The sequence below is a fragment of the Podarcis erhardii genome (genome assembly GCF_964252035.2).
Source record: "Podarcis erhardii genome assembly, chromosome: 1".
NCBI classification, from domain to species: domain Eukaryota; kingdom Metazoa; phylum Chordata; class Lepidosauria; order Squamata; family Lacertidae; genus Podarcis; species Podarcis erhardii.
In genome coordinates this window covers 127,003,448-127,024,034 of record NC_138497.1, presented here as the reverse complement: position 1 = coordinate 127,024,034, position 20,587 = coordinate 127,003,448, and the positions used below count along the sequence as shown (strand labels likewise).

The 20,587-nt window shown below is 43.9% G+C and overlaps 1 protein-coding gene across 2 annotated transcripts in view; it reads left to right on the top strand.

Moving 5' to 3' along the window:
- Window positions 1-20,587, top strand: part of RFTN2 (raftlin family member 2) — a 47,807-nt gene that overhangs the window by 11,983 nt on the left and 15,237 nt on the right. For both annotated transcript variants that reach the window (XM_081837899.1, XM_081837898.1), the window contains exons 5-7: window positions 2,251-2,454; window positions 5,124-5,245; window positions 7,640-7,743. In XM_081837899.1, coding sequence (XP_081694025.1) covers window positions 2,251-2,454; window positions 5,124-5,245; window positions 7,640-7,743 — 430 coding nt within the window. The remainder of the gene's footprint in view (window positions 1-2,250; window positions 2,455-5,123; window positions 5,246-7,639; window positions 7,744-20,587) is intronic.

Genomic DNA, 20,587 nt, shown 5'->3' with positions numbered 1-20,587 from the left:
GATAAATAGGTACTGCTCCGGTGGGAAGGTAAACAGCATTTCCGTGGGCTGCTCTGGTTTGCCAGAAGCGGCTTAGTCATGCTGGCCACATGCGGAACTGTACGCCAGCTCCCTCTGCCAATAAAGTGAGATGAGTGCCGCAACCCCAGAGTCGGCCACGACTGGACCTAATGGTCAGGGGTCCCTTTAGCTTTAAGTGAAAACAACATACGAAACTATGAATTACATTAGGGGAAATTGTTTTGCAAATAAAAATAAAAATAGATATATTTGACAAAAATGTCTTGCGAAATGAGTATGATGAGGAATTTTTGGAAATAATGGTGAATTTTCAAAAGGAGTTGGGTAGTTTTTTGTTTTAAGTAAACTGATGTGGTATTGTGGAGCACTGAACTCAAGCTTGAGAAACTGAAAGAAACAAGAATTAACAGATTTGTGCACCCCTGGTCTGTGAGCCCCCTGACTTTCCTACAAGTTATGTGGATTGCACATTCAGCTCAAGCAAAGAGACAGGGCTGGGTGGCATACAAAAATTATGCATTAACCTCCCATTTCTCCTAATCACCACTTACACCGTCAGTAGGCATGCCAGCAGGTGACGTGGTGATGGTGAAACAGAACTTTGTTGACATACGGTCCCATGTGGCTGTTTCCACAATGGATCAAATCATGTTCGTCCCCTTCTCCATCTTCTTCCCCATCTTCTATTTAACACAATGTGGTTTTAACTACTGGAGGAGGGGAGTAATATAAACCATTTGTGGCTTAAGGAAATTGTTCTATGAAGGTCTTACAGACAAATGAAGCTCCTAAGGTCTTTGCATTTTCCAGTGTAGGCATTCTGTATCAACCGAAGAACAGATACATGGCACCAAGATAGGTAATCAAGAAGAAAGTTATAGCAACTTAGGCAAGTATGCGCAGAGTGGGAAAGGTGAATCTTGGAAATGTTGAAAAGGAAGCTGCCGTTGTCTGAAGTTCAGGGGTTTTTTTTGGGGGGGGGGAATCAGAACTCTGTGAAGGGATGTCGGCAGCATAATTGCAGAGACCAGATTATGCCGTGAGATGCCAACAGTGTAAAAATAGATTGGATAGATGAGAAAATTAGAGCACTGAGAAAGGGCAAAGTGTCTAGGACCGGGCAGGGAAGATTCAAAAGCAGAGCTGTCCAACTCAAAATGAGACAGAGAATGAGCATTTTGAAAGTTAGGAAAAGAACTCAAAGATGAGACAGCCTTGTTCCGTCTAAGAAGAAGGAGGATTTCAAATGTTAAGCACCCCTATTAAGTTGTCTGTTGGCTCAGAAGCTTCCCACATATTGACTTTCAACACCCCACTTGAGTTTAAATGGTTTTCATTTGCCATGTTGAAGCTTTATGTCATGATCTATGGACAAGTTTAAGTTTCTCCACTTGAAATACTGATAACTGTTCTTGATAAGTGTTCCATTTTTAAAAGGTTAATCTTAGTTACTCCATTTTTTTAATAGTTTTCACAATATTATAAACAAACAAACAAACACACAAAACAAACAAACATAAATCATAGCCTCATTAAAAATTACACTTATTAACTTTGTTAAGTGACTTCCTCGGTTCCCCTTGGTTGAATTTCATTGCATGTCCTTTTAATGGTTTTCCAAATCCCAATTCTTATTAAATTTAACTTAAACATTAACATTCTTAAATCTTCACCTTATGGAATTAAACATATTAATTCATCACTTAACATAAATAAAATCCTAAGCCAATTAAGTATCTGCAATCTGTTTTCAGTTAATTTAACTTAACAAATTTAACTAGCTAATCATTAAATTTATTCCACTCTTCCTGATACTCCTCCTCCTTCTGGTCGCGGACTCTTCCGGTTAGGTCGGCTAGCTCCGAAAAATCCATCATCTTCATCTGCCATTCTTCTATTGTTGGTAATTCTTGGGTTTTCCACTTTTTAGCTAGCAAAATACGAGCAGCAGTTATGGCATACAAAAATAATTTAACTTCTTTCTTGGGCAATTCCAAACCTGTTATTCCTAGAAGAAAGGCCTCTGGTTTCTTTATAAATGTATATTTCAACATTTTTTTTCAATTCATTATAAATCTTTTCCCAGAAGTCTTTCACCTTGGGACAGATCCACCACATATGATAAAAGGTTCCTTCCTTTTCTTTACATTTCCAACATATATTGTCACAATTATGATATATCTTTGCTAATTTTACAGGAGACTTCTTTATTTTCTAATATCTTATCAGATAACAAATTGTATACAGTCTTCAACGTCTTTGAGGATGATTCCACCTGTTGGACATATCACGACGGTGTTTTGTCTCTAAAAGTATCGAGGAAAGGACCGGTGATTAGTACTTTGGATGCTGACTGGCTAGAGTTAACCACGTTTTATTACAAACAAGGGTTGTCATTAATTGACTCATTCGTACCCTGGGAAGCTTCTAAAGGTAACTGTGATCATACCATTAGTCTCTTTGCACCTGAAAAAGGCGATAATAGTATTATTTATTTCAGAACAGTAAAGGGCCTAGATAATGTAGTGGCTTCTCTTACTTACTCAATGTTGTACAATAAGAATAGGAAGGAGGAAATGTTTATTGTGAGGGAAGAGACAAACAGTAGAGAAATATTCTATCTTTTCAACAAGTAATATTTTTCTAACAACATTAATTTTTCTCAGAGAATTAGATGGCAAAAAATAGGGGTGTTTGTGAGTGAACCGACCTGATTCACAACTCCTAAACTAATACACGGATAGGAACACAGTTGTCTTTCATTTTTCTGAATTTTGTGATACCATTCAAAGCTCAAATAATGCATCAAAATGCATATAAAAATGTGTCTTTTAGGACACGATATTTGATACGGATGTTTCTGAAGCAGAAGAATAGCACATAATTGGTTACTTATGTGATTGGAAGTTCGGGCTTCAATGTGATTGTTTGGTAACTGAAAAGCTTCAAGTTTTTTAAAGTACTGTATTTTTCGCCCTATAGGACACACTTTTTCCCCTCCAAAAATGAAGGGGAAATGTGTGTGCGTCCTATGGGGCGAATGCAGGCTTTCGCTGAAGCTTGGAGAGCTTCTCGCTCTCCAGGCTTCAGGAAGCTATCCGCAAGCCTTGCGTGCCCGGGGGGAGTTCCTGCGGGCTCACGGCTTGCGGGCGGCAGCCTGTTCTGGGGGCTGGGGTCGGGGGAAGCTCGGGCTTCCCCCACCCCAGCCCCGCGGCTGGGGGGGAATAATTTATTTTTTACATTTCCCCCCCCAAAAAGGAGGTGCGTCTTATAGGCCAGTGCGTCCTATAGGGCGAAAAATACGGTAGCATGCTAATTTTTCATCCAATATTCATTTTACTGTTACTATCACTGTTTGTGATAGTTGGGTATGAATGGAACAAAGGGCATTAAGAACAGTTTCTTTGTCTGAGGTCTCTTCTCTAAAGAGCTGCTTCTAACAAACATTTCACACAGTCCTTGTATGGAAGATATTCAAGTAAGAAGCATTAATAGCAAAATGATGACGTTAAGAAAACTTCTTAAGTGAGTAATTTTATGCCTGCTTAGTGCTTTATATTTTACACATTAACATAAAGTATATGTAAACAATAACGTGGTTCGTTTAAGAAGTCTTCTTAATATTATCATTTGGCTATTAATGTTCATTTTAATGCTTTCCATAACTGATTTTCCCTGTGTGGAAAATAGTTGAACATAAACCATTTTAATATGGCAATTAGATATATTTATTAAAATGTTTTTATTCCTTTATCTTTGGAAACTAAACCTTTGTAGATTTTGTTTTAGTATGTCATGGGTGATTGACTGTGTTTGGCATTTACAGAGAAAAGTACATACAGTATAGTAACGTAACAGATCGTGGAAGTAAGTGTGGGGACTCCACAAGTTGCTAGCACCATTACTTGGAAGTAGCAAATCATGTCCTGGGTCGATCTGTAGGAAAAATGTGTCATCTCCCTTTCTCAAAAGGACCTCTAAAATGATCATGCGTTAAGAGAGAGAAGGAAGAGTGTGCTCCCAATGTCTCACACTGATGATGTCACTTCTGGGCTCACTTCATTCTGCAACTTCCTTCACAGTGATGATAATGTGTGAGGGTGTGACATCCTGGTATACGCAGGTGGCTCTGTGGTCTAAACCACTGAGTCTCAGGCTTGCCAATCGGAAAGTCAATGGTTTGAATCCCCACGACGGGGTGAGCTCCCATTGCTCTGTCCCAGTTCCTGCCAACCTAGCAGTTTGAAAGCACGCCAGTGCAAGTAGATGAATAGGTACCACTGCGGCGGGAAGGTAAACTGTGTTTCCATGCGCTCTGGTTTCCATCACGGTGTTCTGTTGCGCCAGAAGTGGTTTAGTCCTGCTGGCCACTTCACCCGGAAAGCTGTCTGTGGACAAACACCAGCTGTCTCGGCCTGGAGCGAGATGAGCGCCACAACCCCATAGTCGCCTTGGACAGGACTCAACCATCCAGTGGTCCTTAATATCTTAAGAAGTGTTGAGAGAGAGGCAGGCAGACAGAGATCATCTGAACATTATACAGCTACAACAGATCAGAGGACCACAGTTCAGGCACTGTTTCTTTCTCTCTTTCTCTCTCTCTCTCTCTCTCTCTCACACACACACACACACACACACCTATATCTAGCACATGCAACATGCCAGGAATCAGGTACAGTGGTACCTCAGGTTACATACGCTTCAGGTTACAGACTCCGCTAACCCAGAAATATTACCTCAGGTTAAGTACTTTGCTTCAGGATGAGAACAGAAATCGTGCTCCAGCAGTGCGGCAGCAGCGGTAGGCCCCATTAGCTAAAGTGGTGCTTCAGGTTAAGAACCTCTTGTGGTTAAGAATCTCTTGTGGAGAATAGCACTAGAAGCTGGTGCAATCCACACTTGATTCCATGATCAGTTTAGTTAGTAAAGGTGACATTATTTTTCTCTGTAGACTCCAAACACAGAAGAGTGCTGACGTGCTAAGACAGAGAGGAAGAAAAACACCCTGATTTGAATGTAATAAAAAGCAGCTACATTAATGATATATTCCTTAACAATTCAAGGTTTCTATCATTTACTTCCTTCTTTTCTTGTTTCCCTAGCTGACTACTTGCCCAAATCATTAGAAGGCTTATTTATATATGAAGAAGAAGGCACAGGAGTGCCCGGTTCAAACAGGAAAGGAAATGATGCCATTGTTGTAGAACAATGGACTGTAATTGAGGTAAATGCCTTGTTTTTGTTTTTATGTATGCAAGTTAGTCTCATAGGTTTGTTTGTCTCCAGATTCAGAATATTGATTACAAATTAGTTCAAATTAGTAAATCAGTATAAGCCAGTCTGTAAAATGGGTGCAACTGAGTTGGCTTGAGTTGGAAAACCCAATTACTATATTTTCTTGTAAACGCTCTTAACTAATACATAAATATTACTAAGGAAATATTGATACAGTGGTACCTCAGGTTACATATGCTTCAGGTTACATACGCTTCAGGTTACAGACTCCACTAACCCAGAAATAGTGCTTCAGGTTAAGAACTTTGCTTCAGGATGAGAACAGAAATTGGGCTCCGGCGGCGTGGCGGCAGCAGGAGGCCCCATTAGCTAAAGTGGTGCTTCAGGTTAAGAACAGTTTCAGGTTAAGTACGGACCTCCGAAATGAATTAAGTACTTAACCTGAGGTACCACTGTAGTGTAGATGTTGTTCAGGCCTTTAAGGTTACATACCGATTCAAACTTTTGAGGCACACACTAGCACGTTGTAATACCTGCTACTTAAAATACATCATAGCAGATTATTTTATTCAGCAATAAGCTTCTGAATAAATATCAGGAGCTTGCCACAGTTGTATATTGCGATTTCTGCGTCACACATTCTTATTTGAACATTTTGTGCAAAATACGCCTGGCAGACAAACCTGAAAAACCACACGTGGGTTTGGGTTGATGTTTGGTTTGGGCCAAAGAAATTAGCCACTGTACTGCTGACAGTATATAAGCGGTGGCAGCTTCTGCTGGAAAAACTGAACCTCTTGCTTAAATGATGGAACTGGTTTCTAGGAAATGAAGAAGCACAATAAGCTAACTCGTTAAGTTCCCCAATCAAGTTGGCCTCTCAAAAATGTGTTTGCCTTTGAAATATTCTTTTCCCCACCCCGCTTTGGGGTGAGGGCAGCTTTTCTAACCACTAGGCACTCTACTTTGAAATTACACTGCGTTTCAAAAATCCTTAACCTTGGAAAGGTCAGACTTTTTTTAAAAAAAGGAAAGGAAAGTAGTGCATAAAATATCCAGCAAAGTAGTTCTGTTAACACAGGAGCTTTTGGCTGGGCAACTGAGCTTCCTCTCGCCATGTGCCTCCTGCAAACCATATAAATCTGTTCTCCCTCCTGAGTAAATTTGAAGTATGGGGACATGCAGGGAAGAGGAAGTTCCATTGTGTAAAAGGAAATCCTAGTGCTCACAGAACTACTTCAGAACTACTTTGTTGTATTATACCACCCAATGGCTCCATTCTGATGACCATGCATTCAAACAGAAGGAAGAAGTAGCAAACTTACCTTTTCATTTTAAACATGGCTTGTTTCCCCATCAGCAAAAGTGGCTTTGGCAGACTATCCAGATTTCTCCCACAAACAATTGCTATGTTTGATCAGAGGCAGCATTAATTAAGAAAGCAGAATCACAGACTCCTCATAATTTCCTTGTTTGCTCTCAGTTCAGCGACAGAGTTAAAGGTCAATCAGGCACATAACATCCTTTTTCCTTTTCTTTTTGCTTCTGTCATAGGAGGAAGTGCAGGGCATACATTAAAGTTATAGTAATAATTTAGTAAAGTAATTATAATAACACTTAAAAACTGGCAATGGGGAAAAGAGGGGAGATGAAATTTGTATGTGAGTATAACATGCAAATCAGATCCAATGTAAGTTTACCAAATTTGAATAGCTAAATAACCAAGAATAGCCAAATAACATAAACAGACTTTGCCAGTAATTGCCTCAGCTATCTAACTTCTCCGGTTTAGCAGAGTTAATTGTGTTGGGCCAATAATGCCATTTTTCAGAGTTCATCTGCCTGCCACACACATTCTTTTTCAGTCATGGCATTAATCAGGCATTAGAACTGCCATGCCCTTCCTGATGGGGGGGGAGCAGATGCCCCCACCGCTTATCAGGAACTGGATCCTAGCCTGCACCCTGTTTTGGCAAATGGGGATGCCGACTGGGACTTGGGCTGTGCCAGGGGGCGGAGCTGACAGAGCGGGTAGGCTACCCTCAGATCTGCCTATTTAACCAGCCCCTACCTGGTACCTCGGGTTAAGTACTTAATTCGTTCCAGAGGTCCATTCTTAACCTGAAACTGTTCTTAACCTGAAGCGCCACTTTAGCTAATGGGGCCTCCTGCTGCCACCGCGCCGCCAGAGCACGATTTCTGTTCTCATCCTGAAGCAAAGTTCTTAACCCGAGGTACTATTTCTGGGTTAGCGGAATCTCTAACCTGAAGCGTCTCTAACCTGAAGCGTCTGTTACCCAAGGTACCACTGAATTTGGATTGTGGCAATGCTTGCTGCTCTCCCCAAATATACTAATGCCTCTGTTTTTTTATATATATATAGGGCAGTGAAATCAAAACGGATTATGGTCCTTTGCTACACACCTTGGCTGAGTTCGGTTGGCTTTTAACGTGTGTGCTGCCTACTCCAATCATCCGACTGGACAGGTAGATGAAAACGGTGCCTTTCTCTCCCTAGTGCATGGCAGCCTGACTTCCGGGGACGTATCTGCTCCTGACAGCACACGGGGTCTGAAGTGATGCCACCTGGCAGGCAGCGCTTCTGCATTCACCTGAGCAGCTCTGTCTCAGAGGCACAGCTCTCCAGGAGCGCCAAGCAAGGGCTTCCAAATGAGTCACACGCACACCCAATGCTGATCAGGGTCTCCGTCCCTCCTGACTATAATAATAATTTATTATTTATACCCCGCCCATCTGGCTGAGTTTCCCCAGCCACTCTGGACGGCTCCCAAACAAATGTTAAAAACAGTACAGCATTAAATATTAAAAGCTTCCCTAAACAGGGCTGCCTTCAGATGTCTTTTAAAGATAGGATAGCTGCTTATTTCCTTCACATCTGAAGGGAGGGCATTCCACAGGGAGGGTGCCACTACCGAGAAGGCCCTCTGTCTGGTTCCCTGTAACCTCACTTCTCGCAATGAGAGAACCGCCAGAAGGCACCAACGCTTTGAATTGTGCTCAGAAACGTACTGGGAACCAGTGTAGGTCTTTCAAGACTGGTGTTATGTGGTCCTGGAGGCCACTCCCAGTCACCAGTCTAGCTGCCACATTCTGGATTAATTGCAGTTTTCGGGTCACCTTCAAAGGTAGCCCCACGTAGAGTGCATTGCAGTAGTCCAAGTGGGAGATAACTACAGCATGCACCACTCTGGCGAGACAGTCTGCGGGCAGGTAGGGTCTCAGCCTGCGTACCAGGTGGAGCTGGTAGACAGCTGCCCTGGACACAGAATTAACCTGTGCCTCCATGGACAGCTGTGAGTCCAAAATGACTCCCAGGCTGCACATCTGGTCCTTCAGGGGCACAGTTACCCCATTCAGGACCAGGGAGTCCTCCACACCAGCCCGCCCCCTGTCCTCCAAAAACAGTAATTCTGTCTTATCAGGATTCAGCCTCAATCTGTTAGCTGCCATCCATCCTCCAACCGCCTCCAGGCACTCACACAGTTAACCAAGTCATCCTGAGGAGGGAGGTTTCTCAGTTCTGTTTGTAAGCAGCAGCTGTTGGGTTTCTTACCTCATTGTGAGGGTCTCCAGCTGTTTTTGGACTGCAACTCCCATCATCCCTAGCTTAGCAGGACTAGTGGTCAAGAGTGATGGGAATTGTAGTCCAAAAACAGCTGGAGACCCGAGTTTGGGGATCCCTGAATTAGAACAATTATGGTATCCCTCTTCTGTGATAGATTCAAACAGGAGCGACCGTTTCACTGTAATTACAAAGGCTACCAACTCCTTCACCAGAGTTTGTTGCTTGGGAAGGAAAACTGTCCGCGTAATTTTGGTGGTGGGTGGAGTAGCTCAGGAACTGATCCAAGCAAATACGTATTTTTTTCCAAGGGAGTTGACCTAGTTTCTGAATCAATTCTTCTTTTTAAGTGGAAAAGCAAGGCTAGTGTTCCAGATAGTGTTGATAAAATACTCGATTGCAGTTTTTTTTTCCTAAGGGTACATTGTTGTCCCAGAAAAGAAAAACAGAAGCAACTGAGATTTGGGAGTTCCCTGTTTTGTTTTTTAAAAATTGTAGCCTGAAAATCTCCATCAAGACTTGATTAAAAATCTGTCCTGAAATGTTTGGGGGTGTTTTTTAAGAGAAGAGTCACGGTTTTGTGGGGGGTTTTGTCCCATAGTTTCATTCTGAATATTTTCTGCACTTTTGTTGTGGAGAAAAAATTGGGTATTGTATTGTATTGTTATTTATTTATTTATTTATTTATTTATTTCCCATCTGGCTGGGTTGCTAGTCATACAACTGATCCACAAAAAATTTTACGCAGTAGTGGGACATCTGTCAAAAGACATTCATTTTAGCATGAACATGGTATTGCTGTTGTCTGAATATGCTCATTTTTTTCTGATCAACTGAAACCTTTAGAGCAACATCGCATTTGTTATTTTTCGGGATCTGAAATGATCAAGTAGGAAAAACCAGCAGAAGGGAAATTGTCCCAAATTGCTTTCCATCAACATCCTTGCAGATTTTAACCACAACAAGTGTTTAAAGGCAAACAGGAAGCGGCTACTGGCTTGATTGCCTGTAGAAGGGAACCGGGGCATCATAAGCAGAAAAGGGGAGGTAGAGGAAGTCGGAAATATTACATAACTAGCCAACTCTTGCAGACAAAAATATTTGAGTGGTATGATTTATCATGTGCTAATACTGAATAAGCACTGTTTCTGAGCCACGATGAGTATGATTGTGGAAATAAAGGTAGAAAATTAAGGGAATATTCCAGACATCGGTAGACTAAGGAATCTCCACCACATGGTGGGATGCAGATGTGGATTGGACAACTCGCTGGGGTAGGCGGGGACCTCCAGGTATCCCACCTGAGGGAAGGCAAAGCCTATGCTGATGGGGCCACTCCAGATCCAGGGCTGCACGCGTCCACGCAAAAGGCGCCCCCCGTTTTAAGTGGGGAGCGGTCATTATCAACAGCACATGCAGCCAACCTCACAGAATTGTAGAGTTGAAGGGGAACCCAGGGGCATCTAGACCAACTGCCTGCAATGCAGGAATCTCAACTAAAGCATCTTCAGATGTCTTCTAAAGATTGTATAGTTACTTACCTCCTTGACATCTGGTGGGAGGGTGTTCCACGGGGTGGGTGCTGCTACCGAGAAGGCCCTCAGCCTGGCTCCCTGTAACTTTACTTCTCACAATGAGGGAACCGCCAGAAGGCTCTCGGCGCTGGACCTCAGTGTCCGGGCTGAACGATGGGGGTGGAGATGCTCTTTGAGGATGGATGGAACCCTTCAGAGCTTTAAAGGTCAGCACCAACACTTGGAATTGTGCTCGGAAATGTACCAGGAGCCAATGGAGATCTTTCAGGACTGGTGTTATATGGTCCTGGCGGCCGCTCCCAGTCGCCGGTCTAGCTGCCGCATTCTGGATTAGCTAAAGTTTCTGAGACACCTTCCAAGGTAGCCCCACATAGAGCGCATTGCAGTAGTCCAAGCTGGAGATAACCAGAGCGTACACCACTCTGGAGAGACAGTATTCATGTGAGCTGTTTTAATTGCTTTCAAACTGTTGTAACCCATCCTGGGACTTCATGGTGAAAGGCAGGCAAGAAATCTCAATAATAAACAACAGTAATAGGAACAATAACAACTACTTTTAAATAGAAGGGCTCCAATCCAACAAAGTGTGCATATAGACTTTTTTTCATTTTTTAAGGCAAAACCTGTAGTAATACACTGTTTAACAGTAAAGACTAAATGGGGGCCTCCTCCTTTGCTAGCAATTCCAATTGCTGTTTGCATAGCCCAGGGTGTTAGATCAGGTTGGCGAATCACATACTCTGCACTTGAATTCCTCATCTTGCTAGGGTTCTTCATCCAAAAGTCTGCTTCTGGCACACACATATGTGAGTTGGAGTGCTGGTGTAATGTCTGGCAAAACCATTACATGATTTAGATTTAAAATTTCAGTGTTATGTCCTTCAACTGATAAATCATTTCCACTGGTATCTATTCTGCAAAGTAAACATAGCAACAACATCATTAAAAATAGGCAGACAGAGGAAATGCCACATTAATTAGTATTTGTCTGATGGGTTTTATGCTGTCTTTCACATGGCGGATTTCCTTAAGAATGCAAATCACATGCCTGAATACAGAACAGCATATTTTGCAGTCTACGGTTCTCTCTCCCTCCCCGCACCCCCCGCCACTGACTTTGAACTCTTAACATCAGAACTCCTGTTGAATCTTAATAACTTTTAGTATCCCAACGTCTTGTACCTTTCAGTGCTAAATGTAAGGACAGAGCTGTTGTTTTCCCCAAATCAGCGGGCGCAGTGCTCTGTGCAGAGAATTAAATCAGGGAATACCTAACTAAAAGAATAAATAAAAATGGGAAATTATGGGTTGGTTCCGAAGACACCTGTGGGACGTGGGTGGCGCTGTGGGTAAAACCTCAGCGCCTAGGATTGCCGATCGCATGGTCGGCGGTTCGAATCCCCGCGGCGGGGTGTGCTCCCGTCTTTCAGTCCCAGCGCCTGCCAACCTAGCAGTTCGAAAGCACCCCCGGGTGCAAGTAGATAAATAGGGACCGCTTACCAGCGGGAAGGTAAACGGCGTTCCGTGTGCTGCGCTGGCTTGCCAGATGCAGCTTGTCACGCTGGCCATGTGACCCGGAGGTGTCTGCGGACAGCGCTGGCCCCCGGCCTCTTGAGTGAGATGAGCGCACAACCCTAGAGTCTGTCAAGACTGGCCCGTACGGGCAGGAGTACCTTTACCTTTACCTTTACTCCGAAGACACAAGAGCAGAGTTCTACTCACATAACAGGCCTTTCCTGCTAAGTCCCTCTGGGCACTCTGAAAATCAACTCGTGAGGCTCGGGGTATCAGAGATGGAACCAGGGGGACTGTACCTTTTTTGAACAGTAACCTTTGGATCCAGCCATATGTGTAAACTTCTCCGTGCAACCACTAGAGTAAAAGCAGTCACACACTTGAGAATAAATAAAACAGTGGAAGAAGCACTCATTAGCTTCCCTCTGCAGCTTTCGTTTTCACACTCATATTCTACCAATTAACAGTTTTTTGCACCAAGCCATCCCACCAAGTGATGGTGCAATTGCACTGCTTTGAAAAGGTGTGAATTTCCAGTAACTTAGCAGTAAGAACAACAAAAGAGTCTTGTGGCATCTTAAAGGCACCTTAAAGGCATCTTAAAGGAACCTTATGTTCATGGACTACAGTCCACATATATCTTCTTCCTTTTTTTTGGTGAAGCAAATGAGAGCAGAAGGAGCTCCCCTGACTTGAAGACTTTTGGGTCTGGCTGAGCTGTTTCAATAATAATAATAATAATAATAATAATAATAATAATAATAATAATTTATTTGTACCCTGCCCATCTGGCTGGGTCTCCCCAGCCACTCTGGGCAGCTTTCAACAAAGATTAAAAATACATTAAAATGTCACACATTACAAACTTCCCTGAACAGGACTGCCTTCAGATGTCTTCTAAATGTCAGGTAGTTGTTTATCTCTTTGACATCTGATGGGAGGGCGTTCCACAGGGCGGGCGCCACTACCAAGAAGGCCCTCTGCCTGCTTCCCTGTAGCTTTCCTTCTCGCAGTGAGGGAATCACCAGAAGGCCCTCAGAGCTGGACCTCAGTGTCCGGGCAGAACGATGGGGGTGGAGACGCTCCTTCAGGTATACTGGGCTGAGGCCGTTTAGGGCTTTAAAGGTCAACACCAACACTTTGAATTGTGCTTGGAAACGTACTGGGAGCCAATGTAGACATTTCATTTTTCTCGTTGCTGGCTAGATAGACATATAGACTATCTGCTGCTGTTGTTTTTAACTTGTTTTTATTAAGGGTTGTATCCATTGGTGCCCTTCCACAACCAAGTTCTTCCGTTCACAGTCTTTGCTAACAGGACAGAAAGAGCAATGATTATTGCCATTCCTTCCTTCCTCCTGCTGCAGCCCACAACCACCATCTTCCATCCCAGAATCGTAAAATTGTAGATTTGAAGAGACCCTGAGGATCATCTAGTCCAACCCCCTGCAACCTTGGCGTTATGAGCATCACATTCTAATCCACTGAGCTACCCAGTCCCAGAAAATCGGAAGCAGATTTTCAGGGAACTGTACAGGGGAGGGAAATGGGCAAAAAGCCCCTCTCCTCCTCTTGCAGGGGATGCAGGTGGCTCTGTGGGTTAAACCACAGAGCCAAGGACTTGCCAATCAGAAGGTCGGCGGTTCGAATCCCCGCGACGGGGTGAGCTCCCATTGCTTGGTCCCTGCTCCTGCCAACCTAGTAGTTAGAAAGCACGTCAAAGTGCAAGTAGATAAATAGGTATCGCTCCAGCGGGAAGGTAAACGGCGTTTCCGTGTGCTGCTCTGGTTCGCCAGAAGCGGCTTAGTCATGCTGGCCACATGACCCGGAAGCTGTACGCCGGCTCCCAGCTGAGTGCCGCAACCCCAGAGTCGGCCACGATTGGACCAGAAGTCTTCCCATGAAAAGAAGAGCACCAGCAAATTCAGCCCCAAAAAGTGTGCAATATGCCCTCTTTAAAAATAATTAAACGTCTAAACCCATATATACAAAAACCAACATAGCCCCACCAATTAATTCATTTCTAATTACTTCTTTTTCTATAAAATGTCATGAAATAGGAAGCACATCCCTCGGGCCATGACTGCGGCTCCCTAAGCCTGTTTTCCAGTCAACTTTATTTCCTTTCCCAGGATACTGCAAGAGAAGCCTGTTCTGCCGTCAACAAATTTGTAAAAGCTATCAGCTTCGACAAATGAACTAAATATACCCTTCAAAGCAGCCAAATTAAAGAAAAAAACACAACTGTTAGGAAGGCGAAAAACAGTGTTAGAAAGGTAAACTAATTGCAGTGGCGTGCTATCTCCTCGTCAGCCTAAGTTATGCATTCTTTGGCAAAGGCGTAAAAGAGAAAGCAGGGTGTGAGATTTAACTTATAAAAGAAACTCCTTTTTAATGCACTTTCCCTCCCTCATTGAAATTCAGTAGAAATTCCACCATCACTCAACTCAGTTGTGAATTAAAGTAAGCCCCTGGACATTGTCGTGTTCCGCATTTTAATAAGCCCAGACATCACACATGTTAAATTTGCTTCCAGTCTAAGTAGCACTCGCCTGCTTCCTTGTTAAAATCAAAGTTTTGCCGTAGTCAGACTATTTTAATTATTCCGTGCCTTTGTTCAGGAGGGTACACAGAAAAGGAAATGCCTTGTTGCCAGACAAATTCCTGGGATCAGAATCCTGCACGTTTTTTTACCTATCAGGAAGGTTTGCATGTAATACGAGGTTTTGTTCTTCTCCCCCTCTCACCTCCGTAGTCTTTCCTAGTGGAATATTTGGAGTTATTTCAAAAGCCTGAACACTGGTTCCTTAGGCACATACTAGTATGTGGTGGTACTTAATGCCAGGTGACATGTTTCACAGAAGATGCATGTATCAGCCTTCCAGTATATGCACATATCTGTGTATACCATATTTTCCGTTCCATAAGACGCACCTATTTTTTTAGAGGGGAAATGCAAAGGGGGGGGGCGAAATCTTCTGGCTTAGCCCCTCTGTCCCTGCCCCCACCTCCTGGAAAAGCCAGCAAAGGGAGCGCGGCTCTTGGGGGCTTTCCGGGAGGTGGGGGAAGGGACTGAGGGGCTAAGCCAGAAGCTAGAACAGCGAGAGGGAGCACTGTGCAGTGAAAGCAGCAATCCCTCTCGCTGTTCTGGCTTCTGGGATAGCAGCGCAGCCCGCATTCGCTCCATAAGACGCACACACATTTCCCCTTACTTTTTAGGTGGGGAAAAGTGCGTCTTATAGAGCAAAAAATACGGTACATTGTTTTTAATTAAAAGTAGCAGGGCTGCAAATTTGATGGGAAGAGTTGGTCCCTGCCCGCCCCTCAAAATAACTCCCAAACAGCTTTTTAATTACTCCTCTTGCAGAACCAGAGACATCACCCATTAACTCAGCAGGGCAGTGTAAGAATATGTAGGAAGCTCACAAGTAATAAGCAACAATACCAAAGGGAAATGGAAATGAGTTAAAGGGAGTGGAAATGAGGGGGAAGAGACAGGTTCAGATTGTTCGATGGGTTAGGAGGCCCAATAACTGCGCTGCATGAAACTATTTTAATAAAATAAGCTGCTTATATTTGGAGCCCTTCCAGACAGCCTGCTTATGGAGGATTCATTCTGATTTACCTAATGGTCAGGGATGCCATCGGGTGGGGGGCGCTGAGGCCCCCCAAAAGATTTCAAAGAAGGGTTTGGGTTTTGCTGCAGCTGGGTGCACAGTTGCTGGTGGTTATGTCTTTCTCTTAGTAGTAATAATAATAATAATAATTTATTATTTATACCCTCCCATCTGGCTGGGTTTCCTCAGCCACTCTGGGCGGCTTCCAACAAAACACTAAAATACAATAACCTATTAAACATTAATAGCTTCCCTAAACAGGGCTGCCTTCAGATGTCTTCTAAATGTTTGGTAGTTATTTTTCTCTTTGACATCTGGTGGAATGGCGTTCCACAGGGCGGGTGCCACTACCAAGAAGGCCCTCTGCCTGGTTCCCTGTAACTTGGCTTCTCGCAGCGAGGGAACTGCAAGAAGGCCCTCGGTGCTGGACTTCAGTGTCCGGGCAGAATGATGGAGGTGGAGATGCTCCTTCAGGTATACTGGGCCAAGGCCGTTTAGGGCTTTCAAGGTCAGCACCAACGCTTTGAATTGTGCTCAGAAACGTACTGGGAGCCAATGTAGGTCTTTGAAGACCGGTGTTATATGGTCTCGGCGGCTGCTCCCAGTCACCAGTCTAGCTGCCGCATTCTGGATTAATTGCAGTTTCTGGGTCACCTTCAAAGGTAGCCCCACTTAGAGCGCATTGCAGTAGTCCAAGTGGGAGATAACCAAAGCATGCACCACTCTGGCGAGACAGTCCACGGGCAGGTAGGGTCTCAGCCTGCGTACCAGATGGAGCTGATAAACAGCTGCCCTGGACACAGAATTGACCTGCGCCTCCATGGACAGCTGTGAGTCCAAAATGACTCCCAGGCTGCGCACCTGGTCCTTCAGGGGCACAGTTGCCCCATTCAGGACCGGGGAATCCTCCACACCTGCCCGCCTCCTGTCCCACCAAAACAGTACTTTTGTCTTTTCAGGATTCAACCTTATGGAAGTGGATGTGCTAGACCAGGGATGTCCAACAGGTCGATTGCAATCTGCTGGATAAATCCCCCTGAGGTTTGGGTAGATCGTGCTGGATCTCTGGATCCCTTTCCTTAGCACCGCTAAAATTTACTCCTTCCCTGCCCCCTCACCCCACCCTCTGTTGTTGTTTGATCTCCGGAAGGGAAGATGGAGCTTTCTCTGTGCTGCTGTTTTCAGACATAGTGATCTTTTTGTGAGTGACTTTACCCCTTTGTCCCTTGCCTTTAACCCCCCCAACGAAAGTTTACCCCCCCAAAAAAAGCTTTTTCTAAACCCCTAAAAAACAGGGCCTTTCTCCTCCCTAAAAAAAGCTCAGCAAGTTTGAGCTGAACCCCCCCAAAATGGGGATAGATCACTGCCAGTTTTTAATTCTGAAAGTAGATTGCAATCTCTTGATAGTTGGCCACCCCTGTGCTAGACCAATGGCTTGCCTGGGCAGTGAACTGAGTGGTGATAAGAATGACGACGATAAAAATAATAAAGGAAGATTGTACAGTGTATCTTAATTTTCTTAATGCAGGGAAAGTCAGCACAAGCAGTCCAACCATATCCAGTCATCTTTTTGTGACAAGGCTCTGTGCCTTAGACAGCTGTGATTTGCATGCGGAAATTCAGCAGTTCTGTCGCCACGTCAGGAAGAGTTGCACCTGTTGGATTTTATCAAGCAGCTGTTAAAGGCACAGAACATTTGTCAAGGGAAAAAAAGGTAGCGACTCCGACATAACGGATCAGAGCCTTGTCTGAATTGTTCCTTCAATGTGCAATCTGTCCCTGTCCAACAAACATTAGAAAATGGTGATCCAGCATTTGATCTAATATAATAATAATAATAATAATAATAATAATAATAATAATAATAATAATTTATTTATACCCCGCCCATCTGGCTGGGTTTCCCCAGCCACTCTGGGCGGCTTCCAACAAAACACTAAAATACAATAACCTATTAAACATTAAAAGCTTCCCTAAACAGGGCTGCCTTCAGATGATATGAAACATTTTAAAGAAATAGGTTTTGCCCCTTACCAGATTCAGGAAATAGAAAATTGTTTTCAATACTTCTAGATAGTTCACCGAAAACAAGATTTCTCTTTCAGTTTTAGCTAACTTTAGTTGCATCAAGGCCTAACAAGTCAAAAACATTTAGACTTTGATGCAACTGAATGTAGTTGTGACGTGATTCAGTTCATTTGATACAAGTGAATTGTGACTGAATCCTGTTGCTTTCAATGGTGCTGCAGTTGTGCACATAACTATCTGGGAAAGTAAGAGTTGTTCAACAGTGGGACGGTCTCCATCGGGAGCTTGTGGACTCTCCTTCGTTGGAGGTTTTTAAGCAGAAGTTGGATAGCCATCTGTCATGGATGCCTTAGGTGAAATTATTTCATTGCAGGGTTTGGACTAGATGACCCCTGGGGTCACTTCCAACTCTAGGGTTCCATGAAATACTGCTGTTGTTGTTGTTGTTGCTGTTGTTGTTGTTTAGTCATTCAGTCGTGTCCGACTCTTCGTGACCCCATGGACCAGAGCACACCAGGCACTCCTGTCTTCCACTGCCTCCCACAGCTTGGTCAAACTCATGCTGGTAGCTTCGAGAACACTGTCCAACCATCTCATCCTCTGTTGTCCCCTTCTCCTTGTGCCCCTCTTTCCCAACATCAGGGTCCTTTCCAGGGAGTCTTCTCTTCTCATGAGGTGGCCAAAGTATTAGAGCCTCAGCTTCACGATCTGTCCTTCCAGTGAGCACTCAGGGCTGATTTCCTTAAGAATGGAGAGTTTTGATCTTCTTGCAGTCCATGGGACTCTCCAGCACCATAATTCAAAAGCATCAATTCTTTGGCGATCAGCCTTCTTTATGGTCCAGCTCTCACTTCCATACTTGGCATAGTTCATAGTTTCTCTGAGTTATTCAAGCCCCTTCGCCACGGCAAGGCAGTGATGCATGAAGGGGATGAAATACTGTATCTTCATGCATTTCCGCCGCCCCCTAAAACCAGCTTCGATCCGAATTGAGAAAAACAATAACCTAGCTGTGTTCCAAGCTAGTAGTGTTGCAAAGATTGTAATCGAAATGGGGCCATTGTGAAATAACAGAAGTATCAGTATGGCTGGGGGAATCCCAAGATTTGCAGAAGTACAAAAATATCTTCACACACACACACACACACAAGATCAGACTGGTGTAAGGAAGCTAACAACAGCGCAGTGAGGAACGGTGGAATGTAGACTGTCAGCTGGAAAAGAGAAATTGAAAGAGCGTGGGATGCCCAAATTGGAGAGACTAGCTGTCTAGAGCCCTGAACAGGAGCACATTTTACATGTGGATCCTTTTGGATGAAAGGGCAGGGTAGAAACCAGTTAATTACCGTATTTTTCACTTCTTAAGACGCACCTGACCATAAGACGCACCTAGTTTTTAGAGGAGGAAAACAAGAAAAAAAATATTCTGAACGAAACAGTGGATGTATGATTTTTGTGGTTCATGCTGTTGCCACAGACATGATATGTGATTTGATGGTGAGTTTTTCTCCTCATTGCTTGCTTTAGTATTCCTGTCTCCTCTCCTTGCAAGTTCGCTGTCTTTACCTCCCCCCTCCCTGGCAGCCTCCTTTATCACTAGAGTCCCTTATCTCCCTCCCAATCGCTTGCCGATCAGCTGCTCAGTGGCTTCCTTTCAACACCCCCTTCCCTCTTTCTAAAAGAAAAAAAAAGCACAATCTGCTTTTTGCCCCTGGGCAATTCTGCTCCAGGGACCACGCATTCGCTCCATAAGACGCACAGATATTTCCCCTTACTTTTTAGGAGGAAAAAAGTGCGTCTTATGGGGCGAAAAATACGGTAACCGAATATTGAGATAAGGTGATTCTTTATTTACTAGTCTTTTTGCTTTTGTCTGTAAATGCAGCTGTCTCGTTAAAACCAAGAAAATGCACAAACAATACATTTGAAATCTACGTTTGCAAGCAAGTTCTCGATGGAGGCTGCAATGTCGTAGGAGATGCTTTCGCACCAAGGGGAAAGCCCATAAATGACTGGCCACAAGCCAGAACAAAAGTTGATATGTTGATGAAGCCCTGTTGGTTTCAGTGAGATTCATGGCCATTGTCTACGGTCATTGCTATCAAGTTTGTTAATACTGCTGATGGGATTGTGAAATCCCAGGAGTGATTTTGTGACCTGTTCTTCTTCTGCTTTTGTCTTTCTTCTTTATGCAATCCTTTGCTTCTTCTAACATCCTGACACCCCTTTCTTATTTAAGCCTCAAGTAATCTAACAGCACATTCTCAACATGGTCTACTGAGAAGTCCTATTATATTGTAGTTTTATGTTGCACACTGCCCCAATATCTATGCGTATAGGGCCGTATACTAACTAACTAACTAAATCAATCAATCAATCAGTAGGGCTTGCTCTCAGGAGGTGAGGGAGTAAACACTATTGAATTCAGTGGTATTTATTAGAGCATTTCTTCCATTTATATGCCACCATTTTCCTCCAAGAAGCTCAAGGTGTGACATACATGGTTCTGCCTTTTTTCATTTAATTCCCACATGAACCCTGTGAGGTAGTTTATTAGGCTGAGAGGCAATGACTGGCCCAAGGTCACTAAAGGACATTCTGGTCTCCCAGATCTTAAAGGTAAAGGGACCCCTGACCATTAGGTCCAGTCGTGGCCAACTCTGGGGTTGCGGCGCTCATCTCACTTTATTGGCCGAGGGAGCCGGCATACAGCTTACAGGTCATGTGGCCAGCATGACTAAGCCGCTTCTGGTGAACCAGAGCAGCGCATGGAAACACCGTTTTACCTTCCCGCCAGAGTGGTACCTATTTATCTACTTGCACTTTGACGTGCTTTTGAACTGCTAGGTTGGCAGGAGCAGGGACCGAGCAACGGGAGCTCACCCCATCGCAGGGATTCAAACCACCGACCTTCTGATTGGCAAGTCCTAGGCTCTGGCTTAACCCACAGTGCCACCCGCGTCCCTCCCAGATCTTAGTCATACTCTAATCACTACGCAACGCTGCCTATCTGTCCACTTCTGAGTATAGATTCTTAAGATTTCATTGTTCGT